General features: G+C 38.8%; 1 protein-coding gene across 2 annotated transcripts in view; it reads right to left on the reverse strand.

Moving 5' to 3' along the window:
- The window catches only part of LOC128231602 (mucin-16-like), a 154,468-nt gene that overhangs the window by 16,031 nt on the left and 112,783 nt on the right, over positions 1-25,654 (reverse strand). For both annotated transcript variants that reach the window (XM_052944633.1, XM_052944639.1), the window contains 12 exons: positions 24,542-24,837; positions 23,718-23,853; positions 22,527-22,574; positions 20,769-21,019; positions 20,012-20,174; positions 16,168-17,167; positions 15,853-16,021; positions 15,365-15,491; positions 10,848-13,373; positions 7,099-7,349; positions 4,955-5,117; positions 79-3,583 (listed from right to left, as the gene is read on the reverse strand). In XM_052944633.1, coding sequence (XP_052800593.1) covers positions 79-3,583; positions 4,955-5,117; positions 7,099-7,349; positions 10,848-13,373; positions 15,365-15,491; positions 15,853-16,021; positions 16,168-17,167; positions 20,012-20,174; positions 20,769-21,019; positions 22,527-22,574; positions 23,718-23,853; positions 24,542-24,837 — 8,635 coding nt within the window. The remainder of the gene's footprint in view (positions 1-78; positions 3,584-4,954; positions 5,118-7,098; positions 7,350-10,847; positions 13,374-15,364; positions 15,492-15,852; positions 16,022-16,167; positions 17,168-20,011; positions 20,175-20,768; positions 21,020-22,526; positions 22,575-23,717; positions 23,854-24,541; positions 24,838-25,654) is intronic.

The raw sequence follows: 25,654 nt of genomic DNA on the forward strand, positions 1-25,654 counted from the left end.
CTTCTTACAACAATTACCATTCGTGTAAAAAAGATACATCTACTAAAGTTGTACGGAAAGAGTAAATAAAATACATACCGAAGGTTTTCAATATCGGACAGACTTGAGGATTGACCCTCAACTTTAATGTTCTCTGAAGGTATTATAACTGTGTCATCCATCCCTTTGGTCACTTGACATGTCCAATTTTGTGACGGTGTCGTGGTCGAGGATGGTGTTGTGGTCGGTGAAGAAGTTGTGGTCGGTGACGACGTTGTTGTCGGTGATGACGTTGTGGTCGGTGACGACGTTGTGGTCGGTGACGACGTTGTGGTCGGTGACGACGTTGTTGTCGGTGATGATGTTGTGGTCGGTGACGACGTTGTTGTCGGTGAAGACGTTGTGGTCGGTGACGACGTTGTTGTCGGTGACGAAGTTGTGGTCGGCGAAGATGTTGTTGTCGGTGACGACGTTGTTGTCGGTGACGACGTTGTGGTCGGTGAAGACGTTGTGGTCGGTGACGATGTTGTTGTCGGTGACGACGTTGTGGTCGGTGACGACGTTGTGGTCGATGATAATGTTGTGGTCGGTGAAGATGTTGTGGTCGGTGACGACGTTGTTGTCGGTGATGATGTTGTGGTCGGTGACGAAGTTGTTGTCGGTGACGACGTTGTGGTCGGTGACGACGTTGTTGTCGGTGAGGACGTTGTGGTCGGTGATGACGTTGTTGTCGGTGACGACGTTGTGGTCGGTGAGGACGTTGTTGTTGGTGACGACGTTGTTGTCGGTGACGACGTGGTGGTCGGTGAAGACGTTGTGGTCGGTGACGACGTTGTTGTCGGTGATGACGTTGTGGTCGGTGATGACGTTGTTGTCGGTGACGACGTTGTGGTCGGTGACGACGTTGTTGTTGGTGACGACGTTGTTGTCGGTGACGACGTGGTGGTCGGTGAAGATGTTGTGGTCGGTGACGACGTTGTTGTAGGTGACGACGTTGTGGTCGGTGACGAAGTTGTTGTTGGTGACGACGTTGTTGTCGGTGACGATGTTGTGGTCGGTGACGACGTTGATGTCGGTGACGAAGTGGTGGTCGGTGACGACGTTGTGGTCGGTGAAGACGTTGTGGTCGGTGACGACATTGTGGTCGGTGACGACGTTGTGGTCGGTGACGATGTTGTGGTCGGTGACGACGTTGATGTAGGTGACGATGTTGTGGTCGGTGACGACGTTGTTGTCAGTGAGGATGTTGTTGTCGGTGACGACGTTGTTGTAGGTGACGACGTTGTTGTCGGTGACGACGTTGTGGTCGTTGACGACGTGGTGGTCGGTGACGACGTTGTTGTAGGTGACGACGTTGTGGTCGGTGATGATGTTGTTGTCGGTGACGACGTTGTTGTAGGTGACGATGTTGTTGTCGGTGACGACGTTGTTGTTGGTGACGACGTTGTGGTCGGTGACGACGTTGTTGTAGGTGACGATGTTGTTGTCGGTGACGACGTTGTTGTTGGTGACGAGGTTGTGGTCGGTGACGACGTTGTTGTAGGTGACGACGTTGTGGTCGGTGACGACGTTGTTGTCGGTGACGACGTTGTGGTCGGTGAGGACGTTGTGGTCGGTGATGACGTTGTTGTCGGTGACGACGTTGTGGTCGGTGAGGACGTTGTTGTTGGTGACGACGTTGTTGTCGGTGACGACGTGGTGGTCGGTGAAGACGTTGTGGTCGGTGACGAAGTTGTTGTTGGTGACGACGTTGTTGTCGGTGACGATGTTGTGGTCGGTGACGACGTTGATGTCGGTGACGACGTTTTGGTCGGTGAAGACGTTGTGGTCGGTGACGACGTTGTGGTCGGTGAAGATGTTGTGGTCGGTGAAGACGTTGTGGTCGGTGACGACGTTGTGGTCGGTGACGATGTTGTGGTCGGTGACGACGTTGATGTAGGTGACGATGTTGTGGTCGGTGACGACGTTGTTGTCAGTGATGATGTTGTTGTCGGTGACGACGTTGTTGTAGGTGACGACGTTGTTGTCGGTGACGACGTTGTGGTCGGTGACGACGTGGTGGTCGGTGAAGACGTTGTGGTCGGTGACGACGTTGTTGTAGGTGACGACGTTGTTGTTGGTGATGATGTTGTTTTCGGTGACGACGTTGTTGTAGGTGACGATGTTGTTGTCGGTGACGACGTTGTTGTTGGTGACGACGTTGTGGTCGGTGACGACGTTGTTGTAGGTGACGATGTTGTTGTTGGTGACGACGTTGTTGTTGGTGACGACGTTGTGGTCGGTGACGACGTTGTTGTAGGTGACGACGTTGTGGTCGGTGACGACGTTGTTGTCGGTGACGACGTTGTTGTCGGTGAGGACGTTGTGGTCGGTGATGACGTTGTTGTCGGTGACGACGTTGTGGTCGGTGAGGACGTTGTTGTTGGTGACGACGTTGTTGTCGGTGACGACGTGGTGGTCGGTGAAGACGTTGTGGTCGGTGACGACGTTGTTGTCGGTGATGACGTTGTGGTCGGTGATGACGTTGTTGTCGGTGACGACGTTGTGCTCGGTGACGAAGTTGTTGTTGGTGACGACGTTGTTGTCGGTGACGACGTGGTGGTCGGTGAAGACGTTGTGGTCGGTGACGACGTAGTTGTAGGTGACGACGTTGTAGTCGGTGACGAAGTTGTTGTTGGTGACGACGTTGTTGTCGGTGACGATGTTGTGGTCGGTGACGACGTTGTTGTCGGTGATGACGTTGTGGTCGGTGATGACGTTGTTGTCGGTGACGACGTTGTGGTCGGTGACGAAGTTGTTGTTGGTGACGATGTTGTTGTCGGTGACGACGTGGTGGTCGGTGAAGACGTTGATGTAGGTGACGATGTTGTGGTCGGTGACGACGTTGTTGTCAGTGATGATGTTGTTGTCGGTGACGACGTTGTTGTAGGTGACGATGTTGTGGTCGGTGACGACGTTGTTGTTGATGACGACGTTGTGGTCGGTGAAGACGTTGATGTAGGTGACGACGTTGTGGTCGGTGACGACGTTGTGGTCGGTGACGACGTTGTTGTAGGTGAAGACGTTGTTGTCGGTGACGACGTTGTGGTCGGTGACGACGTTGTGGTCGGTGAAGACGTTGTGGTCGGTGACGAGGTTGTGGTCGGTGAAGACGTTGTTGTAGGTGACGATGTTGTGGTAGGTGACGACGTTGTGGTCGGTGATGATGTTGTTGTCGGTGAAGACGTTGTTGTAGGTGACGATGTTGTGGTCGGTGACGACGTTGTTGTTGGTGACGACGTTGTGGTCGGTGAAGACGTTGTGGTCGGTGAAGACGTTGTTGTAGGTGACGACGTTGTGGTTGGTGACGACGTTGTGGTCGGTGAAGACGTTGTGGTCGATGAAGACGTTGTTGTAGGTGACGACGTTGTGGTTGGTGAAGACGTTGTGGTCGGTGAAGACGTTGTTGTAGGTGACGACGTTGTGCTCGGTGAAGACGTTGTGGTCGGTGAAGACGTTGTTGTAGGTGACGACGTTGTGGTAGGTGACGACGTTGTGGTCGGTGACGACGTTGTGGTAGGTGACGACGTTGTGGTAGGTGACGACGTTGTGGTTGTTTGTTCCTCTGTAAACGTAAAATGTAATTTTATGGAACACATATAATCAAATACCGTATATAATGTAATATATGTTTTGATGTATCTGTTGTACCGAAGTTAAATTCATAATATAAAATTTAAATAGTAGTCTGTCAGTATTTTCAGTAAATCATTTAGTTTGTTTTTAGCTATTGTTTCGATCTATGTACACTTTTTATCACTATCTAAATGAATTCATTGCGTAACGACTTCTATAAAGCATTTAAGGTAAGCCATCTATGTTTAGGATGCAAAGATGCTTTAGTGCATTCAAAATATAAACATCGAAATTATTATGTCTATGTTTCATTTGTATTAATTAATAATTACATAATTATTGCATGGATTACATTTTTGAATAACGCCGTTATGATACATTTTATCTTACAATAACAAGTCAATAAAAAATCGATGAAAACTTAAAAAATAGTCAAACTGACAGATATACTTTTACTCCCAAATAAGATTTACTACACTTAAAACAATTGTTTTTTATGTATCAAAAAGGATAAATAAATGTCGAAAACAATGGTTTTTATGAAGGATACCGATTTTAATTTGAAAGAACGGCGCAGAAAACACGGTATTTCTACCTTATGACACGATAGTGGATCACAGTCAAGCTTTTAGCATTCACCAATCATTTCATTTTTTGCGTTTTCAGTTATGACATACACGAATACAACCTTGATATCAGTAGTTAATCTGTTCCATGAATGCATTATTAAGTAAGCAGTTATCAGTCAAAAATGTATATGTGTTATACATGGGTGAGTGTTTCACTTTTACATTTTATTACTTTGAACTTTTACCTAACCAGTAGCAATAAATTGTGTTAGAGATGGAGGTGTTTCCTTAATCCATTGTAAAACTTAAAGCCGCACTCTCACAGATTGAACGTTTTGACAACTTTTTTTTCTTTGGAACGAGCCATTTTTTGGCGTAAATCCATGGAAACCAGTCATATTAGACTGCTGACAAAAATCAGACCGCAGATTATTATATTAGGTTCAAAAATTGATATTTTATGCATTTTTCATAAACCGTTAGTAACGGTTTAAGTAACCGTTAGTAACGGTTTAAGTAACCGTAAGTAACGGTTTAAGCCATAAAACATTATTTTTTGAACGGAAATACGAAAATCTGCGGTCTGATTATTGTCAGCAATCTTATATCATTGGCCTGCAGATATTTACGCCAAAATTTGCACATTCTAAGACAAAAAAAATAAAAAAAAGTTGTCAAAACATTCAATCTGTGTGTCATTCAAAGAGTGCATCTTTAAGAGTCAACTTAAATTACATTTTGAAAATAAATACAATAGATAAAACATTTTTAAGAACATTTTAAAACTTTACCTTCTTCGCCGCAAACATAAACAGCAAGGTTCTGGACGTACGGTTTCTCTGCCACGTCAACAAATTCTGTAAAGTTCACTGTTACTTCTGTGACATTCATCTCGTACATTGGGAACTCTTTCTTTTGCTCAGAAACTTCATACGGGAAGTCAACAGGCACTTCCTGAAATAAGTAGATGAATTAAATTTATTGGATAAGGAAATATGAGTTCTAATACACTTATAACTTACAAATTAGAAAGGGGTACCAAATTATGGATTGGCAAGCGACATTTACCTTTAACAAATAGAAATAAGAGTTATCGGAAGTATGATGTAAGCAATGAAGTATGGCGTCAAATACTTTCTTTCATACCGGACGTATGTTTCCGGTCATGTGACCAGTGCTAGGAAAAAAACCGTCTTACACACTCATGTAAGATGAGTCACGCGCAACAATGCGCCACTTCTTATTTATCTTATTGTATGGTTTATGAAGAGTATATTATGCCATTTGAATAAAGCGCAATCAAATGTATAAGTATGCCAGACTTTTAATAAAAATTGAAACGAACTAATCGTACAAACGCAATTTTTAGAGAAACTATTTGACGTCAATAGTGATTCAAAATTACTGCGCGTTATGAGGTCAGTAAAAAACGTCGCTAGCGCTTTTTAGTGAAAACTACAGAAGTGCGTTTTCTACGTCAATTTTTCCACAAATTTATAATTTTAGATATGCAAGAAAAAAATATCAATCATGCTTATCCGTTCCGGATCGAAAAATCCGACCCTCGGCAAGCCTCGTTACCGGCTTACGCACGTGCCCTATGGCCGGATGTTTCTATCCGTACCGGAAACACATGATACATACTTATATTATTGTGACTAAATTAAAGAATGAAAGAGCCCGTGGTTCGATTGAAGGTAAGTGAGATTTTTTTATTTATTTACTTATTTATTTATTTATTTTTTTTTTTTTTTTTTTTTTTTTTTTTTTTTTTTTTGGGGGGGGGGGGTATTTAATTTTCTTTTTTACTTAAAACTAGTGTCGAAACCTGATAAACTGATTGTAGAAAGGATAATAAAGAATTTCAAGTAAAATAAATAGATTCTGATCAAGGGGAAGTTACTACAATGGATTTAAAAAGTAGTTCTGAAAGTTGATATTTTCACTCCTTATTTTGCAGTGAATTTTTCACCGTTGTTATTTCACTGATAAAACTCCATATCTCATCGAAAAGCATGAAATAAATATGAATTAATCAATGTTACCAAATCAACAAGATTACAGCAACGTTGTTTTATCCATAAAATGTGAATTGTTAGGCCTGCATACCTCAATAAATGTTTCAACTGCTTGAAATCAGTTTATGATAAGAAGAGTATAATAAAACAAACTGTGAAAAAACACACGAATATTTCAATTTCTTTCATGCTTTTCGATGAAATATGGAGTTTTACTATAAGAATAACAACAGTGAAAATATTCACTGCAAACACGTAATTCTAGAACCAGAAAAAGTTGTATACATTTAAATAAATTATGAGTACCAGGTCAAGCCGTGGATGGAGGAAGTTTATATCACAAGGCGGAGGAAATTATCGGATAAGCCTATTCGAAGATAGGATGTTAGATATTTACGCGAAAATTGCTTAATTTCAAGAAAAAAAAAGTTGTCAAAACGGTAAATCTGTCAGAGTGCAGCTTAAATATCTTACAAGTCCTTACTCAATAATGAAAACCTCGAATTTAAAGCTGCACTCTCACATATATACCAATTTTACATGTTTTATTTTTGTCTTGGAAAGAGCAAATGTTTGCATACATTTCTGCAAATCAAGGATTTAAGATTGCTGACAAAATATCAGATCGTAGATTTTCATATTTCCATTCGAAAATTAATGTTTTATGGCATAAAAGTTACTTACAGAAAAATGCACAAATCATCTCTTTTTTTTTAAACTTAAATGTAAAAATCTATGATCTCATTTTTTTGTCAGCAGTCTTATATAACTGGTTTCCATGGATTTTCGCAAAAATTGGCTCGATCCAAGACAAAAATAAAAAAAAAGTTGTCGAAACGTTCAATCTGTGAGAGTGCAGCTTTAAAGTAATGTAAATTTTAAAGTAAACAGATGATAAAAGCAATTACAAAACCTACCAAAATTTCAGGAAGTTCCCCAGCGTTAAACAAGAGCACTATTTGGTAGCTCTTAAGATACTGTGATGTGAACTGTATTTTAGATAGAGCAACTTTGTAGGGAAGTTTGAAAGCCACATAGTCCCCTTCCACTGGGTAGTAAACAGTGCTTGACTCCGTGCTCGTTATGTCTCGAATGCCTTCTGGACCGTCGATCGTGGCCTCATATGTGTCAATGGTTTCATTATTGAGTGGGTAGGGGTATGGACAAACTGCAAAATGAAAAATAACATGATAGAAAACAGTGTTTTTTGTGCAATTTACTGCCTGCAAAAGGCAGCTTCCCCTTGTGAAAAGATGTCCATTTTCCCCCAACAAATAACATGATAGAAAACAGTGTTTTTTGTGCAATTTACTGCCTGCAAAAGGCAGCTTCCCCTTGTGAAAAGATGTCCATTTTCCCCCAACAAATAACATGATAGATAACAGTGTTTTTTGTGCAATTTACTGCCTGCAAAAGGCAGCTTCCCCTTATGAAAAGATGTCCATTTTCCCCCAACAAATAACATGATAGAAAACAGTGTTTTTTGTGCAATTTACTGCCTGCAAAAGGCAGCTTCCCCTTGTGAAAAGATGTCCATTTTCCACCAACAAATAACATGATAGAAAACAGTGTTTTTTGTGCAATTTACTGCCTGCAAAAGGCAGCTTCCCCTTGTGAAAAGATGTCCATTTTCCACCAACAAATAACATGATAGAAAACAGTGTTTTTTTGTGCAATTTACTGCCTGCAAAAGGCAGCTTCCCCTTGTGAAAAGATGTCCATTTTCCCCCAACAAATAACATGATAGAAAACAGTTTTTTTAGTGCAATTTACTGCCTGCAAAAGGCAGCTTCCCCTTGTGAAAAGATGTTCATTTTCCCCCAACAAATAACATGATAGAAAACAGTGTTTTTTGTGCAATTTACTGCGGGCAAAAGGCAGCTTCCCCTTGTAAAAGATATCCATTTCCCCCAAAAAATAACATGATAGAAAACAGTGTTTTTGTGCAATTGACTGCCTTCAAAAGGCAACTTCCCCTTATGAAAAGATGTCCATTTTCCCCCAAAAAAATAAAAACAATCCCAATTCGTTAAATGCAATTACTTTTTTGAATAAAACGAAATGAATTTCTTGAATGAAAAGTGAAAACATGTATATTTGCCATTATATACGTTATTATGGCCTGATTTTGTATCCAAAGTTAACGTTTTTTCCCTATTTGCAAGGCACCCGGTGAAAATAATTCCAAAACAATACTTGTGAAAATGTGTTTAAACAAATAGTTCACTTTGAAATAAGTATAAACAAGTGAATACACTGCACACATTATTTCGCTTATTAACTGTTCAAATAAATTATATGATTTTTGAAAAGAAGAATTCAAACCAATCCGACGAAGGTACTTTCAAAATATTGCATTATTTTATCAGATAAAACGTTTTGCAATTGAATCGCGATAATTGTTAAACATTAACTATCGGTACCATCGTTAAACATGAACTGTCCATACCATCGTTAAACATGAACTTTCCGTACCATCGTTAAACATGAACTTCCCGTACCGTCGTTAAACATTAACTTTTCGTACCGTCGCTAAACGTTGAACATGAACTTTCCGTACCGTCATTAAATATGAACTTTCCGTACCATCGTTAAACATGAACTTTCCGTACCATCGTTAAACATGAACTTTCCGCACCATCGTTAAACATGAACTTTCCGTACCATCGTTAAACATGAACTGTCCGTACCATCGTTAATCGTTAAACATGAACTTTCCGTACCGTCGTTTAACATGAACTTTCCGTACCGTCGCTAAACATGAACTCTCCTTACCATCGTTAATCGTTGAACATAAACTTTCTGTATAATAGTTAACCATGATCTTTCCGTACCATCGATAAACATGAACTCTCCTTAACATCGTTAACCGTTGAACATGAACTTCCCGTATAATAGTTAACCATGATCTTTCCGTACCATCGTTAACCATGATCTTTCCGTACCATCGTTAAACATGAACTTCCCTTATCATCGTTATCGTTAAACATGAACTTTCATTACCATCAGTAATCGTTAAACATGAACTGTCCGCACCATCGTTAAACATGAACTGTCCGCACAATCGTTAAACAGGAACTGTCCGCACAATCGTTAATCATTAAATTTGAACTTTCGGTATCATCGTTAAACATGAACTCTCCTTATCATCATTAATCGTTAGACATGAATTTTCCGTACCCTCGTTAATCGTTAAACATGAACTGTCCGCATCATCGTTAAACATGAACTGTCCGCACAATCGTTAATCATTAAACATGAACTTTCCGTACCATCGTTAAATTTAAACTTTCCGTACCACCGTTAAACTTGAACTTTCGGTCTCATCGTTAAACATGAACTCTCCGTACCATCATTAATCGTTAAACATAAACTTTCCGTACCATCGTTAATCGTTAAACATGAACTGTCCGCACCATCGTTAAACATGAACGGTCCGCACCATCGCTAACCATGAACTGTCCGTACCATCGTTAACCATGAACTGTCCGCACCATCGTTAAACATGAACTGTCCGCACCATCGTTAAACATAAACTGTCCGCACCATCGTTAACCATGAACTTTCCGTTACGTCGTTAAACATGAACTTTCCGTACCAACGTTAATCGTTAAACATGAACTGTTCGCACCATCGTTAATCGTTAAACATGAACTTTCCGTACCATCGTTAAACTTGAACTGTCGGTATCATCGTTAAACATGAACTCTCCTTACCATCGTTAATCGTTAAACATGAAATTTCCGTACCATCGTTAATCGTTAAACATGAATTTTTCGTACCATCGTTAAACATAAACTGTCCGCACCATCGTTAAACATGAACTGTCCGCACCATCGTTAAACATGAACTTTCCGCACCATCGTTAAACATGAACTTTCCGTACCATCGTTAACCGTTAAACATGAACTTTCCGTACCATCATTAAACATGAACTGTCCGCACCATCGTTAAACATGAACTGTCCGCACCATCGTTAAACATGAACTGTCCGCACAATCGTTAAACATGAACTTTCCGTACCATCGTTGATCGTTAAACATGAACTGTCCGCACCATCGTTAAACATGAACTTTCCGTACCATCGTTAAACATGAACTGTCCGCACCATCGTTAATCGTTAAACATGAACTGTCCGTACCATCGTTAATCATTAAACATGAACTGTCCGCACCATCGTTAAACATGAACTTTCCGTACCATCGTTTATCGTTAAACATGAACTTTCCGTACCATCGTTAAACTTGAACTTTCGGTATCATCGTTAAACATGAACTTTCCGTACCATCGTTAAACTTGAACTTTCAGTACCATCGAATTACTTGAACTTTCGGTACCATCGAATTACTTGAACTTTCGGTACCATCGTTATACTCTTACATAGCTATCATGGTAAAATCTCAATCAGTTGGTTTTATTGTTAAACTTGAAACAGCAGTGCATACGAAAAGCTCAAAATATCAGTACCAGCCTTTATCGCACACTAACGGTAAAATTGTGAACTCGCCAAATCAGCTACATCACTAAATAGAAACTATCGGGTATCATTGTTTAACTCGAACTACAAATATAACCGTTTAACTCGAACTATCAGTATAACCGTTCAACACCAAACTATCGGTAGCATCTTAAACTCGAAAAAAAGTTGGCAATAAAAAAACTTTACTTGGAATTGGTGTAGTTGTCGGTGACGATGTTGTTGTCTCTGACGACGTTGTTGTAGGTGAAGAAGTTGTGGTCGGTGAAGACGTTGAGGTCGGTGACGATGTTGTGGTCGGCGAAGACGTTGTGGTCGGTGACGACGTTGTTGTCGTTGAAGACGTTGTGGTCGGTGAAGACGTTGTTGTCGGTGACGTTGTGGTCGGTGACGACGTTGTGGTCGGTGAAGACGTTGTGGTCGGTGACGACGTTGTGGTCGGTGACGACGTTGTTGTCGGTGACGACGTTGTGGTCGGTGACGACGTTGTTGTCGGTGACGAAGTTGTTGTCGGTGACGAGGTTGTGGTCGGTGAAGACGTTGTGGTCGGTGACGACGATGTGGTCGGTGACGACGTTGTTGTCGGTGACGACGTTGTTGTCGGTGACGAAGTTGTGGTCGGTGACGAAGTTGTGGTCGGTGACGACGTTGTGGTCGGTGACGAAGTTGTTGTCGGTGACAACGTTGTAGTTGGTGACGACGTTGTGGTCGGTGACGAAGTTGTGGTCGGTGATGATGTTGTGGTCGGTGACGACGTTGTGGTCGGTGACGATGTTGTGGTCGGTGACGACGTTGTGGTCGGTGATGATGTTGTGGTCGGTGACGACGTTGTGGTCGGTGATGATGTTGTGGTTTGTGATGATGTTGTGGTCGATGATGATGTTGTGGTCGGTGACGACGTTGTGGTCGGTGATGATGTTGTGGTCGGTGACGACGTTGTGGTCGGTGATGATGTTGTGGTCGGTGACGACGTTGTGGTCGGTGATGATGTTGTGGTCGGTGACGATGTTGTGGTCGGTGATGATGTTGTGGTCGGTGACGAGGTTGTGGTCGGTGACGATGTTGTTGTCGGTGACGACGTTGTGGTCGTTGACGACGTTGTTGTCGGTGAAGACGTTGTGGTCGGCGAAGACGTTGTGGTCGGTGACGACGTTGTGGTCGATGACGACGTTGTTGTCGGTGATGATGTTGTTGTCGGTGACGATGTTGTGGTCGGTGATGATGTTGTGGTCGGAGAAGACGTTGTTGTCGGTGACGATGTTGTGGTCGGTGACGACGTTGTTGTCGGTGACGATGTTGTCGTTGGTGACGACGTTGTTGTCGGTGACGACGTTGTGGTCGGTGACGACGTTGCTGTCGATGACGACGTTGTTGTCGGTGACGACGTTGTTGTCGGTGACGATGTTGTGGTCGGTGACGATGTTGTGGTCGGAGAAGACGTTGTTGTCGGTGACGATGTTGTGGTCGGTGACGACGTTGTTGTCGGTGACGATGTTGTCGTTGGTGACGACGTTGTTGTCGGTGACGACGTTGTGGTCGGTGAAGACGTTGTGGTCGGTGACGACGTTGTGGTCGGAGAAGACGTTGTTGTCGGTGACGACGTTGTGGTCGGTGACGACGTTGTTGTCGGTGACGATGTTGTCGTTGGTGACGACGTTGTGGTCGGTGACGACGTTGTGGTCGGTGACGAAGTTGTGGTCTGTGACGACGTTGTGGTCGGTGACGACGTTGTTGTCGGCGACGACGTTGTGGTTGGTGAAGACGTTGTTGTCAGTGAAGAAGTTGTAGTCGGTGAAGACGTTGTGGTTGGGGATGATGTTGTGGTCGGTGACGACGTTGTGGTCGGCGATGATGTTGTGGTCGGTGACGATGCTGTGGTCGGTGACGACGTTGTGGTCGGTGACGTCGTTGTTGTCGATGAAGACGTTGTGGTCGGTGACGATGTTGTGGTCGGTGACGACGTTGTTGTCGGTGATGATGTTGTGGTCGGTGACGACGTTGTGGTCGGTGAAGACGTTGTGGTCGATGACGACGTAGTAGTCGGTGACGACGTTGTTGACGGTGACGACGTAGTGGTCGATGACGACGTTGTGGTCGGTGACGACGTTGTTGTCGGTGACGTTGTTGTCGGTGACGACGTTGTGGTCGGTGACGACGTTGTTGTCGGTGACGACGTTGTTGTCGGTGACGACGTAGTGGTCGGTGACGACGTTGTCGTCGGTGACGAAGTTGTTGTCGGTGATGACGTTGTTGTCGGTGACGACGTTGTGGTCGGTGACGACGTTGTGGTCGGTGAAGACGTTGTTGTCAGCGAAGACGTTGTAGTCGGTGAAGACGTTGTGGTTGGTGATGATGTTGTGGTCGGTGACGACGTTGTGGTCGGTGATGATGTTGTGGTCGGTGAAGATGTTGTGGTCGGTGACGACGTAGTAGTCGGTGACGACGTTGTTGACGGTGACGACGTTGTGGTCGGTGACGACGTTGTTGTCGGTGACGACGTTGTTGTCGGTGACGACGTTGTGGTCGGTGACGACGTTGTTGTCGGTGACGAGGTTGTGGTCGGTGACGACGTTGTAGTTGGTGACGTCGTTGTGGTAGGTGACGACGTTGTTGTCGATGTAGTTTCTGAGAAGGTTGTATATGATGTCGTAGTTGACGTAGGTTCAGATATATAAGGGGTCACTGTTGGGACCGTTGTGCCACTTTGATCCGATACTAAAGGCAAAAAAAACATTTGAATATTTGATATACAAATTAAAAAAGCCTCAAATGCTTTGTTCAATCTTTCCTTAGTTAGCCTTAAATTGCCCACGAAAACAGCACAATGTATCGGCAAATAGCGCAAAAGCCTTGATCGATCAGGACACACAATAAGAGAAAAGAAAATAGAAATAAAAAAATCAACGGTTTTCGATGAATATGATTCCATGTATTTCAATTGGATCCTAATATCATGAGAAATAGCTTTAAGCCGATAAATATTTTTAAACACAGCTTTCCGAAAATTGCGCATCCTATTTATGAGTAAAATGCAGGTTTGTGTTCTTTTGTTTTAATTATTTTTTCGAAAAGTTAAGTTTAATTAGTTTCGGTAAAATACGGCTGGATTCTTTTCTGGTATATACAGTGTAAATATTTCCAAACATTTTTTCCTATGCTTTTAAAACCTATCTTTAAGGAATGTAAACATACATATGTCACAAACAAACAAGCTATTTATCTAAAACTCAACATTTGAATTTACAGTTTAAGCTAGGAAAAGCAATCCGTCTATTTTAACATCAAAGATTTGACAATACACTTGCAGGTAAAGCTGTACACTTACTTTATTATTTGCAGACGATATCAGTGTGTGTATACCACGTGATAAATTGCGTCATAAATGCTACTTCGGAAAGCAAATTTTTATTAGAAAAAAATACTTTAAAGGTAACTTTGCTGTTTTTATTCACCATTTAAATGAAACGTAGCGCAGTCTACGCCGCTTACGGAGCCCCGCCTTCGGTCTTTCACCAGAGTTTGATTGAGAGTTTAGTTTCTTCAAACACTTCGACAAACCTTTTCACAGTACGGCCGTCTGACGGAGCGCTGTCAAAACATTATTTTGAAAATTGGCTTGGAATGTGATGATAGAACTAATGACCTCATTAAATTTCGGAAATAAAACAAATGCGGGGCTCTTTAAGCGGCATAGAATGCACTTTGTTTCATTTAAAATAGTGTTGCAAATGAAAAGTTATCTTTTATTTAAGTTTTCATTTTAAGCAAAATTTTGCCTTCCGACGTAGCATATATGACGTAATTTATCACGTGGTATACACACACTGGATATGTGTATACAAGGGATGTCACCACAATAGCGATTAATCTCATTAGATAGACTTTTTGACTATTGTACAAACTGGGGTTAGAAATAAACGTTGATTAGACGAAAATAGTAGTATTTAGAAAAAGAGGTGGTTTAAACAAGAAATGAGTCATGGATGTATGGTAACGAAACTGTCGACGTTGTAAAAAACTTGAATTATCTTGGAGTTACATTAAATTATAAGGGTAATTTTAAACTGAATATACAGGCTTTGCACGGAAAGGGATTGAAAGCAATGGATACGCTGTTAAGTAAACTTAAACTATACGAGAATGTGCCAAAAGTAGCATTACAGTTATTTGATGCTTTTGCTTCCCCAATTTATTCATATGGTTGTGAGGTTTGGGGCTTTAGTAAATCTGAACTTTTAGAAAGTATTCATCTTAAATTTTGAAAAAAAAACTTTTCTTGGTATTAAACAATCCGCCAGCAACGTTACTGCATACAGAAATAAGGGCGTGTTCCACTGTATACAAATAGAAATATATATAAATATTGTTTATAGACTACGTGTACCTCATTTAAGATTCAGGCTCAGAAAAGAAAACAAGTGCTGTTCAAGTGTTAAAATACGGACAAAGATCATTAAAATTGCTGTATCGGTATAATCTGTTCAACAATCAGACACAATTTCTTATTAATATAAGATATATCAAAGATAATTTGAAACATTGTAGAATTCAGTTTTCTTAGTTTGGGTATATTTAATTAATGCGGTTCATGGTGTCATTAAACATACGGTTACTTTGGCATATTGTTCCTGTAATAGTTAATTGCTTTAATCAGCTGTAACATAAGTATTATTATCCAGTTAAAGGTCATTAAGTCGATTATTTACCATAACAAACACGTAGGTCCAATTTGAAGGATCCTTCTCCGGAAAGCGTTCCCATCGATATTGTCAATTCAACGGCTTGAACCTTGACTGATTCATTAAACTTCGCCATGTCCGAACCACTGTAAGTCTGTCAACAAAAACTCGCATTTACAATAACAACGACTATTATTTTATTTCCGGATTTTTATTTCCGTATTCGTCGCAGGATATGCCAAATGGTATATTATACTAGTTCATGATTTAAACATAAAATTAAAAGTGTTTTTCTTATCCATGTCACACAGCAGCCTAGTGCACATGCGCGAATTCTCTTACGTAATTATACGCGAAAAAGATAAAAGACATATGTCGTCGAATTTAAACCCTTTACTAAAAAATCGTTTTAAAAAACAACATTCAACCTAGACAAACAATTGCACTGTTAGCAAAAGGAATATATAAAAAAAAACATTTATAAATAAAATACAGATTATTGATATTCGTCTTACTGTTTTTCCAGAAGTTGTCCCATTTATGTATATCAAGTTAACGCTAAAGGTTTCAATGTTCTTCTCATCTATCAGATCAACTCGACCAAGTTCGGTGAAGTTCTCAAACACAATGGTTATTTTAACTGTTTTTGCAGTAACAACAAATGGTCCGGTGGTTGAATTTTCCCTTAAAGAAAGAAAACAAAAACATTCTATAGAGCAAATCAAAAGCGCTTAAATATGTTAATTATGTAATGATAAAGTCTTCTTACAGCATTTTCCAATTAAATTCTAAAATAGATAATTCTACAGAAGAGTAAATAAAATACATACCGAAGGTTTTCAATATCTGACAGACTTGAGGTTTGACCCACAACTTGAATGTTCTCTGAAGGCGTTATAACTTTGTTATCCATCCCTTTGGTCTCCTGACATGTCCAATTATGTGACGGTGTCGTGGTCGGGGATAGTGTTGTGGTCGGTGAAGATGTTGTGGTCGGTGATGATGTTGTTGTCGGTGATGATGTTGTGGTCGGTGATGATGTTGTGGTCGGTGACGACGTTGTGGTCGGTGATGATGTTGTGGTCGGTGACGAGGTTGTGGTCGGTGATGATGTTGTGGTCGGTGATGATGTTGTGGTCGGTGACGACGTTGTGGTCGGTGATGATGTTGTGGTCGGTGACGACGTTGTGGTCGGTGATGATGTTGTGGTCGGTGACGATGTTGTGGTCGGTGATGATGTTGTGGTCGGTGATGATGTTGTGGTCGGTGACGACGTTGTGGTCGGTGATGATGTTGTGGTCGGTGATGACGTTGTGGTCGGTGATGATGTTGTGGTCGGTGACGACGTTGTGGTTGGTGATGATGTTGTGGTTGGTGACGATGTTGTGGTCGGTGATGATGTTGTGGTCGGTGACGAGGTTGTGGTCGGTGACGATGTTGTTGTCGGTGACGAGGTTGTGGTCGGTGACGACGTTGTGGTCGGTGACGACGTTGTTGTCGGTGACGAAGTTGTGGTCGGCGAAGACGTTGTGGTCGGTGACGACGTTGTGGTCGGTGACGACGTTGTTGTCGGTGATGATGTTGTTGTCGGTGATGATGTTGTGGTCGGTGATGATGTTGTGGTCGAAGAAGACGTTGTTGTCGGTGACGATGTTGTGGTCGGTGACGACGTTGTTGTCGGTGACGACGTTGTGGTCGTTGAAGACGTTGTTGTCGGTGACGAGGTTGTGGTCGGTGACGACGTTGTTGTCGATGACGACGTTGAGGTTGGTGACGTTGTCGTGGTAGATGACGTTGTTGTGGTCGTTGACGTTGTTGTTGTTGTTATCTCTTTGAAATGTAAAAGTTTATATTATGTTTCACCAATAATCAAATGCCTAGTATAATGAAAAAAAAAATTCTTGTTTCTGTTGAATTAAATGACATAATAGAAACATTTGAACAGTATTTTATCAGGGTTTTTTTAGAAACAATCCGTCTGTTCATTTGAAATATGTTAAGGAACAATACGCTATTTTTTGTTTTATTTATTGCGGTTTTTGATCAGAAGAGTGATGAAAAGGCGAGTAGAAGAAAACTGAACATTTTTTTCTATTTTGCTTTATTGGTGAAGAATAAATTTGAGTATTTTGGGTGGCCTTAAACCAATCTATTGTGTCAATCTATATATTAGTTCTAAAAAAATATGTCCGTTTCGGGTAACCCGACCCTACCTATAAAAATGCGCCGACCCTAATTATTTTTTTTCCGTTTCTGACTAGAGAGTTACGAAGGGCGGATAAATGCAGATTTTAATCAGAATTATTGTTTATATGATAAAACAAAGTCGGGCAATGACAGTAATGTAGGAGAGACTGTCATGTGCAAGAAAACACTCTAAACTTTCGACAGATTTTGAAAAAAAAAATCAAAAAAAAATCCCTACCTACCCTACCTAGAAATTTTGGGAAGGTTACCCTAAACAAACAATTATTTTTGGGGGGCCTTACTACCTAAATGAAGTTATCGCGCAAAGGCTTGTGACTTCTAAAATCTATACAAGGTAAGCCATCTATTTTATAATGCAAATATGTTTTGGTGCATTTGAACTATTAACATCTAATTAATTTGTATGATAGATTTATATTGATAAACCGTTATATGAATTTTGCATGGATTACATCCTTGAATAACGTTTTGACTTTTATGATTAAGACGTTTAAGGTGGAAATAAAACAGTTTTCACTGTAATTATACAGTATAGTAATTTTATTTATGTTATTCAAAAATACATGTTTATACAAAAGAAATCGGTGAGAAACTTAACAATTTTGTAACTTTGAATTTCAACCTCACCATTAGTAATATTTTGTATTTAAGATGGATGTTTGACCTAAAATCATCTTAAAGCTGCACTCTCACAGATTTTTACAACTTTTTTTTATTTTTTGTCTTGGAAAGAGCTAATTTTGCGTAAATATCTGCAAACCAATGATATAATATTGCTGACAAAAGATCAAATCGCAGATTTTCATATTTCCGTTCGAAAATTAATGTTTTATGGCTTAAACCGTTACTAACGGTTTAAGAAATAGGCATAACACATTAATTTTTGAACTTGTATATAAAAATCTGAGTTCTAATTTTTTGTCAGCAGCCTTATATATCTGCCTTCCATGGATTTTCGCAAAAATTGGCTCTTTCCAAGACAAAAAATAAAAAAAAGTTGTCAAAACGTTCAATATGTGAAAGTGAAGCTTTAAAGAACATTTCGAAAATAAAGGCAATAGATAAAAGAATATTAATATAAATATTAAAGTGACACTCGTATTCAAAATGAATATATACACATGTATAACAAACACAGCAATTGAGTGGTAAAACTTAAACTACTTTATAAATAATGTTTTTATATAAAATATTATTACAAACAACAAAATTGTAACTGTGTTTTTAAAAGCTGAAAGCGCAAAAATATTAAATGATTGGTGAGTGTTAAATAATTTACTATGATCTACAATCGCCATATAAGGTCATTTTGTCTTATTGTAATGCTTATCATTCTATAAGAGATAGTTTGATTTACAAAAGCTTGTGAAGTTGATAACAACTATGTTAATCTATGCGATCAAAACAAATTGATATTTGTAGTGTCCAATGAAGATATGCTTAAAGTCAGTGCCAACACCTGTTTTATGATTTTAAAAACTAGAAATAACCTATTTTATAGATGACTTGCTTTAGATATTAAATAATGTGTGTATTTTTTTACTAACTTTAGCATCTCTTAAGTCACTGCAGGGCTTTTTCACCAAAAAATGTGAAGAGGCCTAGCCTTTTCATTTTGGGAAATTTAAACGCGTGAAATTCTGCAAATAGGGAAATTAAAATGCGTTAACGTCTCAAAATGGGAAATTGATAACAATATTATTCTATGGAGTAATTGGTCCTTGAATAACGTTCAAATTATACATCTTTCTTCTTATGTCAACTTAAAAGATAAAAAAGAATAATTTGCTCAAGCAGAATAAATTTTTGAAGTAAGATCTTCCTTTTTGGGAAAAATATCTGTGATTTGTGAAAAAAATATCTGGAAATTGGGAAAAAATGCCATTTTTCCCAATTGTAAAGTAGCCTTATTTCGGCCCCTAGCAAAGAAGGTGAAAGAGTCCTGCACTGTAAATTCATTTTATATAGATGCGTACTAGGCTTCTTATAACTCTTTAGTCTTATTATTTTATTTGTTTATCCAGTACATGTGCAATATTGTGTGATGAACATATATCGTCTTATATTTAGTCTTATTATTTTATTTGTTTATCCAGTACATGTGCAATATTGTGTGATGAACATATATCGATCCTGAGTGTTATATATATTGTATGTTTAGTGCTTTAGTCTCCTATAACTCATGTCATGAGTGGCAATACTTCCTTTTTTTAAAAAGCTATATCTATTATGTTGTTGTAAGGTGTATTGATGCGACTCAAATAAACTATTGAAACTACATTGTGTATAAGGTAGGAATACCGTGTTTTCTGCACCTTTCTTTCAACTGAAATCGCTATCCCTCATTAGAACCATTGTTGTTCACATTTTTTCATCATTTTTGGTAAATTTAAACAATTGTATTAATTGTGGTAAATCTTATTTGGGGGTAAGAGTGGTTCTAAATAGAAATATTGAAAGCTTTACCTTCTTCCTCGCAAACAAAAACAACAAGGTTCTTGACGTATGGTCGCTTGGCCACGTCAAATGAGTTGTTAAAGTTCACTGTAACATCTATCACTTTCATCTCGTACATTGGAAACTCCTTTGTTTGAACAGAGACTTCATCCGGAGAGTCAACATTTACATCCTTAAATAAGGGAAAAGAAAATATTACTTCTTATACACTGATAACTGAATAGAAAGAAAAATGAAGCAAAATAGCTCATTAAGCTGCCCTTTCACAGATTGGCCGTTTTGAAATCAATATTCACTTAAAGGTCTAGTTTAAGGATTGTTTGGAATGATAATCCCCTGCTGTGCATCTCCTGCTAATTGCACTGGTGTCACAGTAGGGGCCAATTTCCTGTGTATTCGTTTATTGGCTCAGGACCATTTAGGGTCCATTTTTAAAATGAAACATCCAAAACTGCACAGCAGGATACTCAGATCGGAGATCTGATAAGAAAATTAGGCAATAAGATAAAGATCAATTAACAGAGGTTGTCTACAAATACACAGTTGTTGTTTTGTTTGTTGTTTTGTTTGTTGTTGTTGTTTTTTGGGGGGTGTAGTTTTTTTTGTTTTTTTTTTTTTGGAGGGGGGCTTGTAGAAGGCTTAAACTAGGCCTTTAAGCTTTATATAACATCTAACGAGTCTATATACGTAAATGCACAAAGCATGTGATTTTAACGCAATCCCAATTTTAAAGTAAACAAATAATAAAATAAATCACATAACCTACCACAATTTCAGGAAGTTCCCCTTCATTCAGCAGGAGTTCAAGTTGGTAGCTCTTTAGAAACTGTGATACAAACTGCACTTTAGATAGTGCAACTTTGTTGGGTAGTTTGAAAGTCACATAATCTCCTCCAACTAAGTTGTAAAGAGTGTTTGACTTGGTGCTCGTTATGTCTCGAATGCCCTCTGGACCGTCAATTGTGGCCTCATATGCGTCAATGGTTTCATTATTGAGAGGGAGAGGGTATGGACAAACTGCAAAATGAAAAGTATAAACAAACAGCTCAATTTGAAATATTTGCGAAAGAGTGAACAACTGAATAATCTGCGCACACTATTCAACTTAGTTATTGTACATGTAAAATATATAATCATGGAATACATAGGGATATCCAACACATACCGCCGAATGTACTTTCCAAATATTGCTTTATTTTATCGGACGAAACGAATTATAATTGTATCGGTATCACTGTTAAACTCGACTTATCGGTACCATCGATAATTTCGAAATATCGGTGCCGTCGTTAAACTCGGACTATCAATACAGTCGTTAAACTCAAACAGTTGTTATTATTGTTAAACTCGAATTATCGATACCATCGTTAATTTGGAACTATCGGTGCCGTCGTTAAACTTGGACTATCAATACAATCGTTAAACTCGAACAGTTGATATCATTGTTAAACTCGACTTATCGATACCATCGTTATTTTCGAAATATCGGTGCCGTCGTTAAACTCAGACTATTAATACAATCGTTAAACTCGAACAGTCGGTACCATCGTTTAACTCAAAATTTCCATCATAACGTATTATTGGTACCATTGTTAAACCCAAACTATCGATACACTCGTTATATTCGAACTATCGGTACAGTCGTTATATTCGAACTATAGGTACAGTCGTTATATTCGAACTATAGGTACAGTCGTTATATTCGAACTATAGGTACAGTCGTTATATTCGAACTATAGGTACAGTCGTTATACTCGAACTATAGGTACAGTCGTTATACTCGAACTATAGGTACAGTCGTTATACTCGAACTGTCGGTACCATTGTTAAACTATCGATACACTTGTTAAACTCAAACTATCGATACACTTGTTAAACTCGAACTATCGATACACTTGTTAAACTCAAACTAGCGATACACTTGTTAAACTCGAACTATCGATACACTTGTTAAACTCAAACTAGCGATACACTTGTTAAACTCGAACTATCGATACACTTGTTAAACTCAAACTAGCGATACACTTGTTAAACTCGAACTATCGATACACTTGTTAAACTCAAACTAGCGATACACTTGTTAAACTCGAACTATCGATACACTTGTTAAACTCAAACTAGCGATACACTTGTTAAACTCGAACTATCGATACACTTGTTAAACTCAAACTAGCGATACACTTGTTAAACTCGAACTATCGATACACTTGTTAAACTCAAACTATCGATACACTTGTTAAACTCAAACTAGCGATACACTCGTTAAACTCGAACTATCGGTGCCATCGTTTAACTCGTACTATTGATGTCATTGTTAAACTCAAACTATCGATACACTCGTTTATCTCGAACTGTCGTTATCACCGTTTAACTCAAACTTTCTATACCATAATTCAACTTAAATGATTGACACCATCATTAAATTCGAGTTATCGGTATCATCATTAAATTCGAAATATCGGAACATGTACCATTGATTAAACTCGAACTATCACAAAGCCTAAACTGGAATGGAATAATTTACCTGAAATGGGTGTTGTGGTGGCAGTTGTAGACGCAGTTGTGGTTGATACTGAAATTATATAAAAATAAACAATTTACATTTATCGACACTTCCATTCTATTGCTTCATTTTCTGATAATCTTTTCTCTTTCAAATAATAGTAACGTACAAAGTTGCCATGATACTTGACAGATAACGCATAATTAACAAAGTTATTCACAAGTTTTGAGAGAACTCGATGATTTGGGGTTTAATCATGGACGTCAGTGTTCGGGAATCTTTATTTTAAAGCACCTTAGTTTAAACATTATATATTTTACAACGATTGTGAAGAAAGCTACTCTCGTTGGCACGATGTTGCGCGAGAGTGTGGTCTTGTGTTATGGGGTAAACCGGAGTACCCAGAGAAAACCCACTTGTCCGGCTTGGTGACCACTAACCAAACTCACATGCGCCCTGGCCGGAAATCGAACCCGGCTCGGGTCGCCTTGGTGAGAAGCGAGTGCGCTAACCACTGCGCTAAACGGACAACCAAAAGCACCTTGGTGAATGCTCAATTAAAAGTATTATATTTCTTAAATATGAGATGACTATATGCTTTACGTTGCAATAGTTTTTGATAAATGAAAATTAAGTAATTTAGAGGCAATATAACTCAGCAATAACGATAGTTAACCTGCAATCGTCTAAAAATTTAAAGGGACTATTTCATGGATTGGTAAATCCACTTTTGACGGAGTTTTTGTTCATAACATAATAAACTGTGGGAAATCATTAAGAGTGTTAAAACTAAGATACTAACGACTAGAAACAAATGGCGACATATGCTCAAACATCGTCTTTGAAGAAACGATTTTGAAAACGTTTATTACACGATTAAACAAAATACTGCATCGTGACTGGTTCATTGACATTATCACGTGATGATACCAATGTATTCAACAACGGTATGGTGTCAGTTTTCTATTGTTTTCTTGTCACTACCGGCGTAGGTTCGCTCCCCACTATAGCCATTGCTTTTTAATACTTTGATTGTATTGGGGTGTTTATTTTTCTGAAGTTTCGACATCAAAAAAGTAAAACAAATATAACAAAGGTGTTTCAGATGCACTACCAGGACAATCTTTTTGTCCAAATCATTCGAGAGTCCCTTTAAAGTACTCACAATTATACATACTACACTTCTTGCAAATTCTGAGCAAAACAACTTACGTTTGTTGAAGCAACCGAATATAACCAGCTTTACAGAAGCGGCCGTTTCTTGTTCAGCCTTGAATATTTCGATTCGGAGTTTTGTTATTTCACTTCTTGATGGCGTGAACACTGCATTTTTGTCTGGTTTGAACTCCTACAATTTCAAAATATTCATTGAAATATTAAACACATTTTGAATTTACACTTATATGAAATAATAGTTTTGAAAGGATTGTAAAGCCATTAACAAAATCTACTCGATTGCATACACCTATTGTGCATATATAGATACAAATAAAAACACGCTTATTTTGAATGGGGTGAATGTTCTCATTAAAATTCTATCAAAACCTTAAAAAAATCAATAAACAATGCAGCCCCGATATTATAACATGTTTATACGAAAACAGTTGTATATTGAGTACAATGTTAAAATATATCGTAGATATTCTTTACTGTTAAATCTGTGAATTTTGTACATCTTGAATTGAGTGTTGTTTCAACACTTTTTTATATACATACGTTGTTTCTTTGTTTTTCTGTACATTTTTAGTTGAAATGTTCGAATTCAAATTAATATTGTTTCTATGAAAAGTTGCCTTCCCAATGTATGGGTTTTATTTCTTTATAGTGTAGGAACGTGAGTACATGAATGCATTGTGGGGATAAGTGGTAAATGTCCATATTTATAGAAAAACTACAAAAAGAAGTTCAATAGCCGAGTGTTAAAACACAACCCCGTTTAAATGCATAGGGTAAACGCCAAAAACATAGAACACAAAAACAAACACTCATAAACCAGGCATATGTGACAACAGCTCAACACTCCACAAACAACATACCGTAACACCGTTAACAGCAAGCGGAACCCAGTTGTTTTCATCGGTTACTGTCAGGTAGTTCACGGTGAACTTTTCTACTCCTTGGCTACCAGGCAGCGTAATATAGTCGAGTTCGTTTTCGGGCTGTATAGTGACTTCAACAACGAGGCTTGTGTCAGTAAATGTAACAGATCCTTGCTCTGTGGCCCTAATGTTATCTCTAGTTTCTTCGAGTGTCACGTGATTTGGGAAATGAATGTTTTCTGCCGGAATGTAATATGGCTTGTCCATTCCATCTTCCTTAGAGCATGGGGGACCTAAAAAGAAGGTAGAAAATATTATAATAATCTAATTTACATAATATGATAATACAAAGGCGACTTAACATAGCCGACCACCAGCAAATTGTATATAATTAGGATAAGTTGCCGAACGGTTATCTTCTGGTCAAATCTTATTTACATAATATGATAATACAAAGGCGACTTAACATAGCCGACTAGTAGCAAATTGTATATAATTAGGATAAGTTGCCGAACGGCTATCTTTTGGTCAAATCTAATTTATATAATACGATAATACAAAAGCGACTTAACATTATAGCCGACCAGTAACCGCTTCTTCATAAGTTGGATAAGTTGCCGAACGGTAATCTTTTGGTCAGTTAGCACACATACATATATATCATATGGTTTGGTTTTTACTTGTTATATTGGATAAATATTAACCAATTAATAAACATTCTGGCTACCAAACCGATAGCCAGTCCTAAGATATAACAAGTTTTATATAATTGGCTACTAATAATGCTAATAAAAAAGATTTCTTAAATCTCTGCAAAATGTCAAACATTATTCTCAGATAAAATAGGTGAGCGCTGTATGTTATGTTATATATTTTATCATTGATGTTTATATTTCTAGTTAAATCTAGTATTGATATACCTGCAAGTAAATGCATTTATTTTCTCCAACACATATACTACTATGTTGTTGGGTTTTTGTGTGTCTTTTTGTTTTGTTCTTTACTATATAGATGACACTCCTATTGTTTTAAAATATTATTAAGACATTTATTATACATAATAAGATGCACTTTAACTTCTTATTTATAAGTATAAACACTAAATATGTG

This window comes from Mya arenaria, chromosome 1, assembly GCF_026914265.1.
Source record: "Mya arenaria isolate MELC-2E11 chromosome 1, ASM2691426v1".
NCBI lineage: Eukaryota > Metazoa > Mollusca > Bivalvia > Myida > Myidae > Mya > Mya arenaria.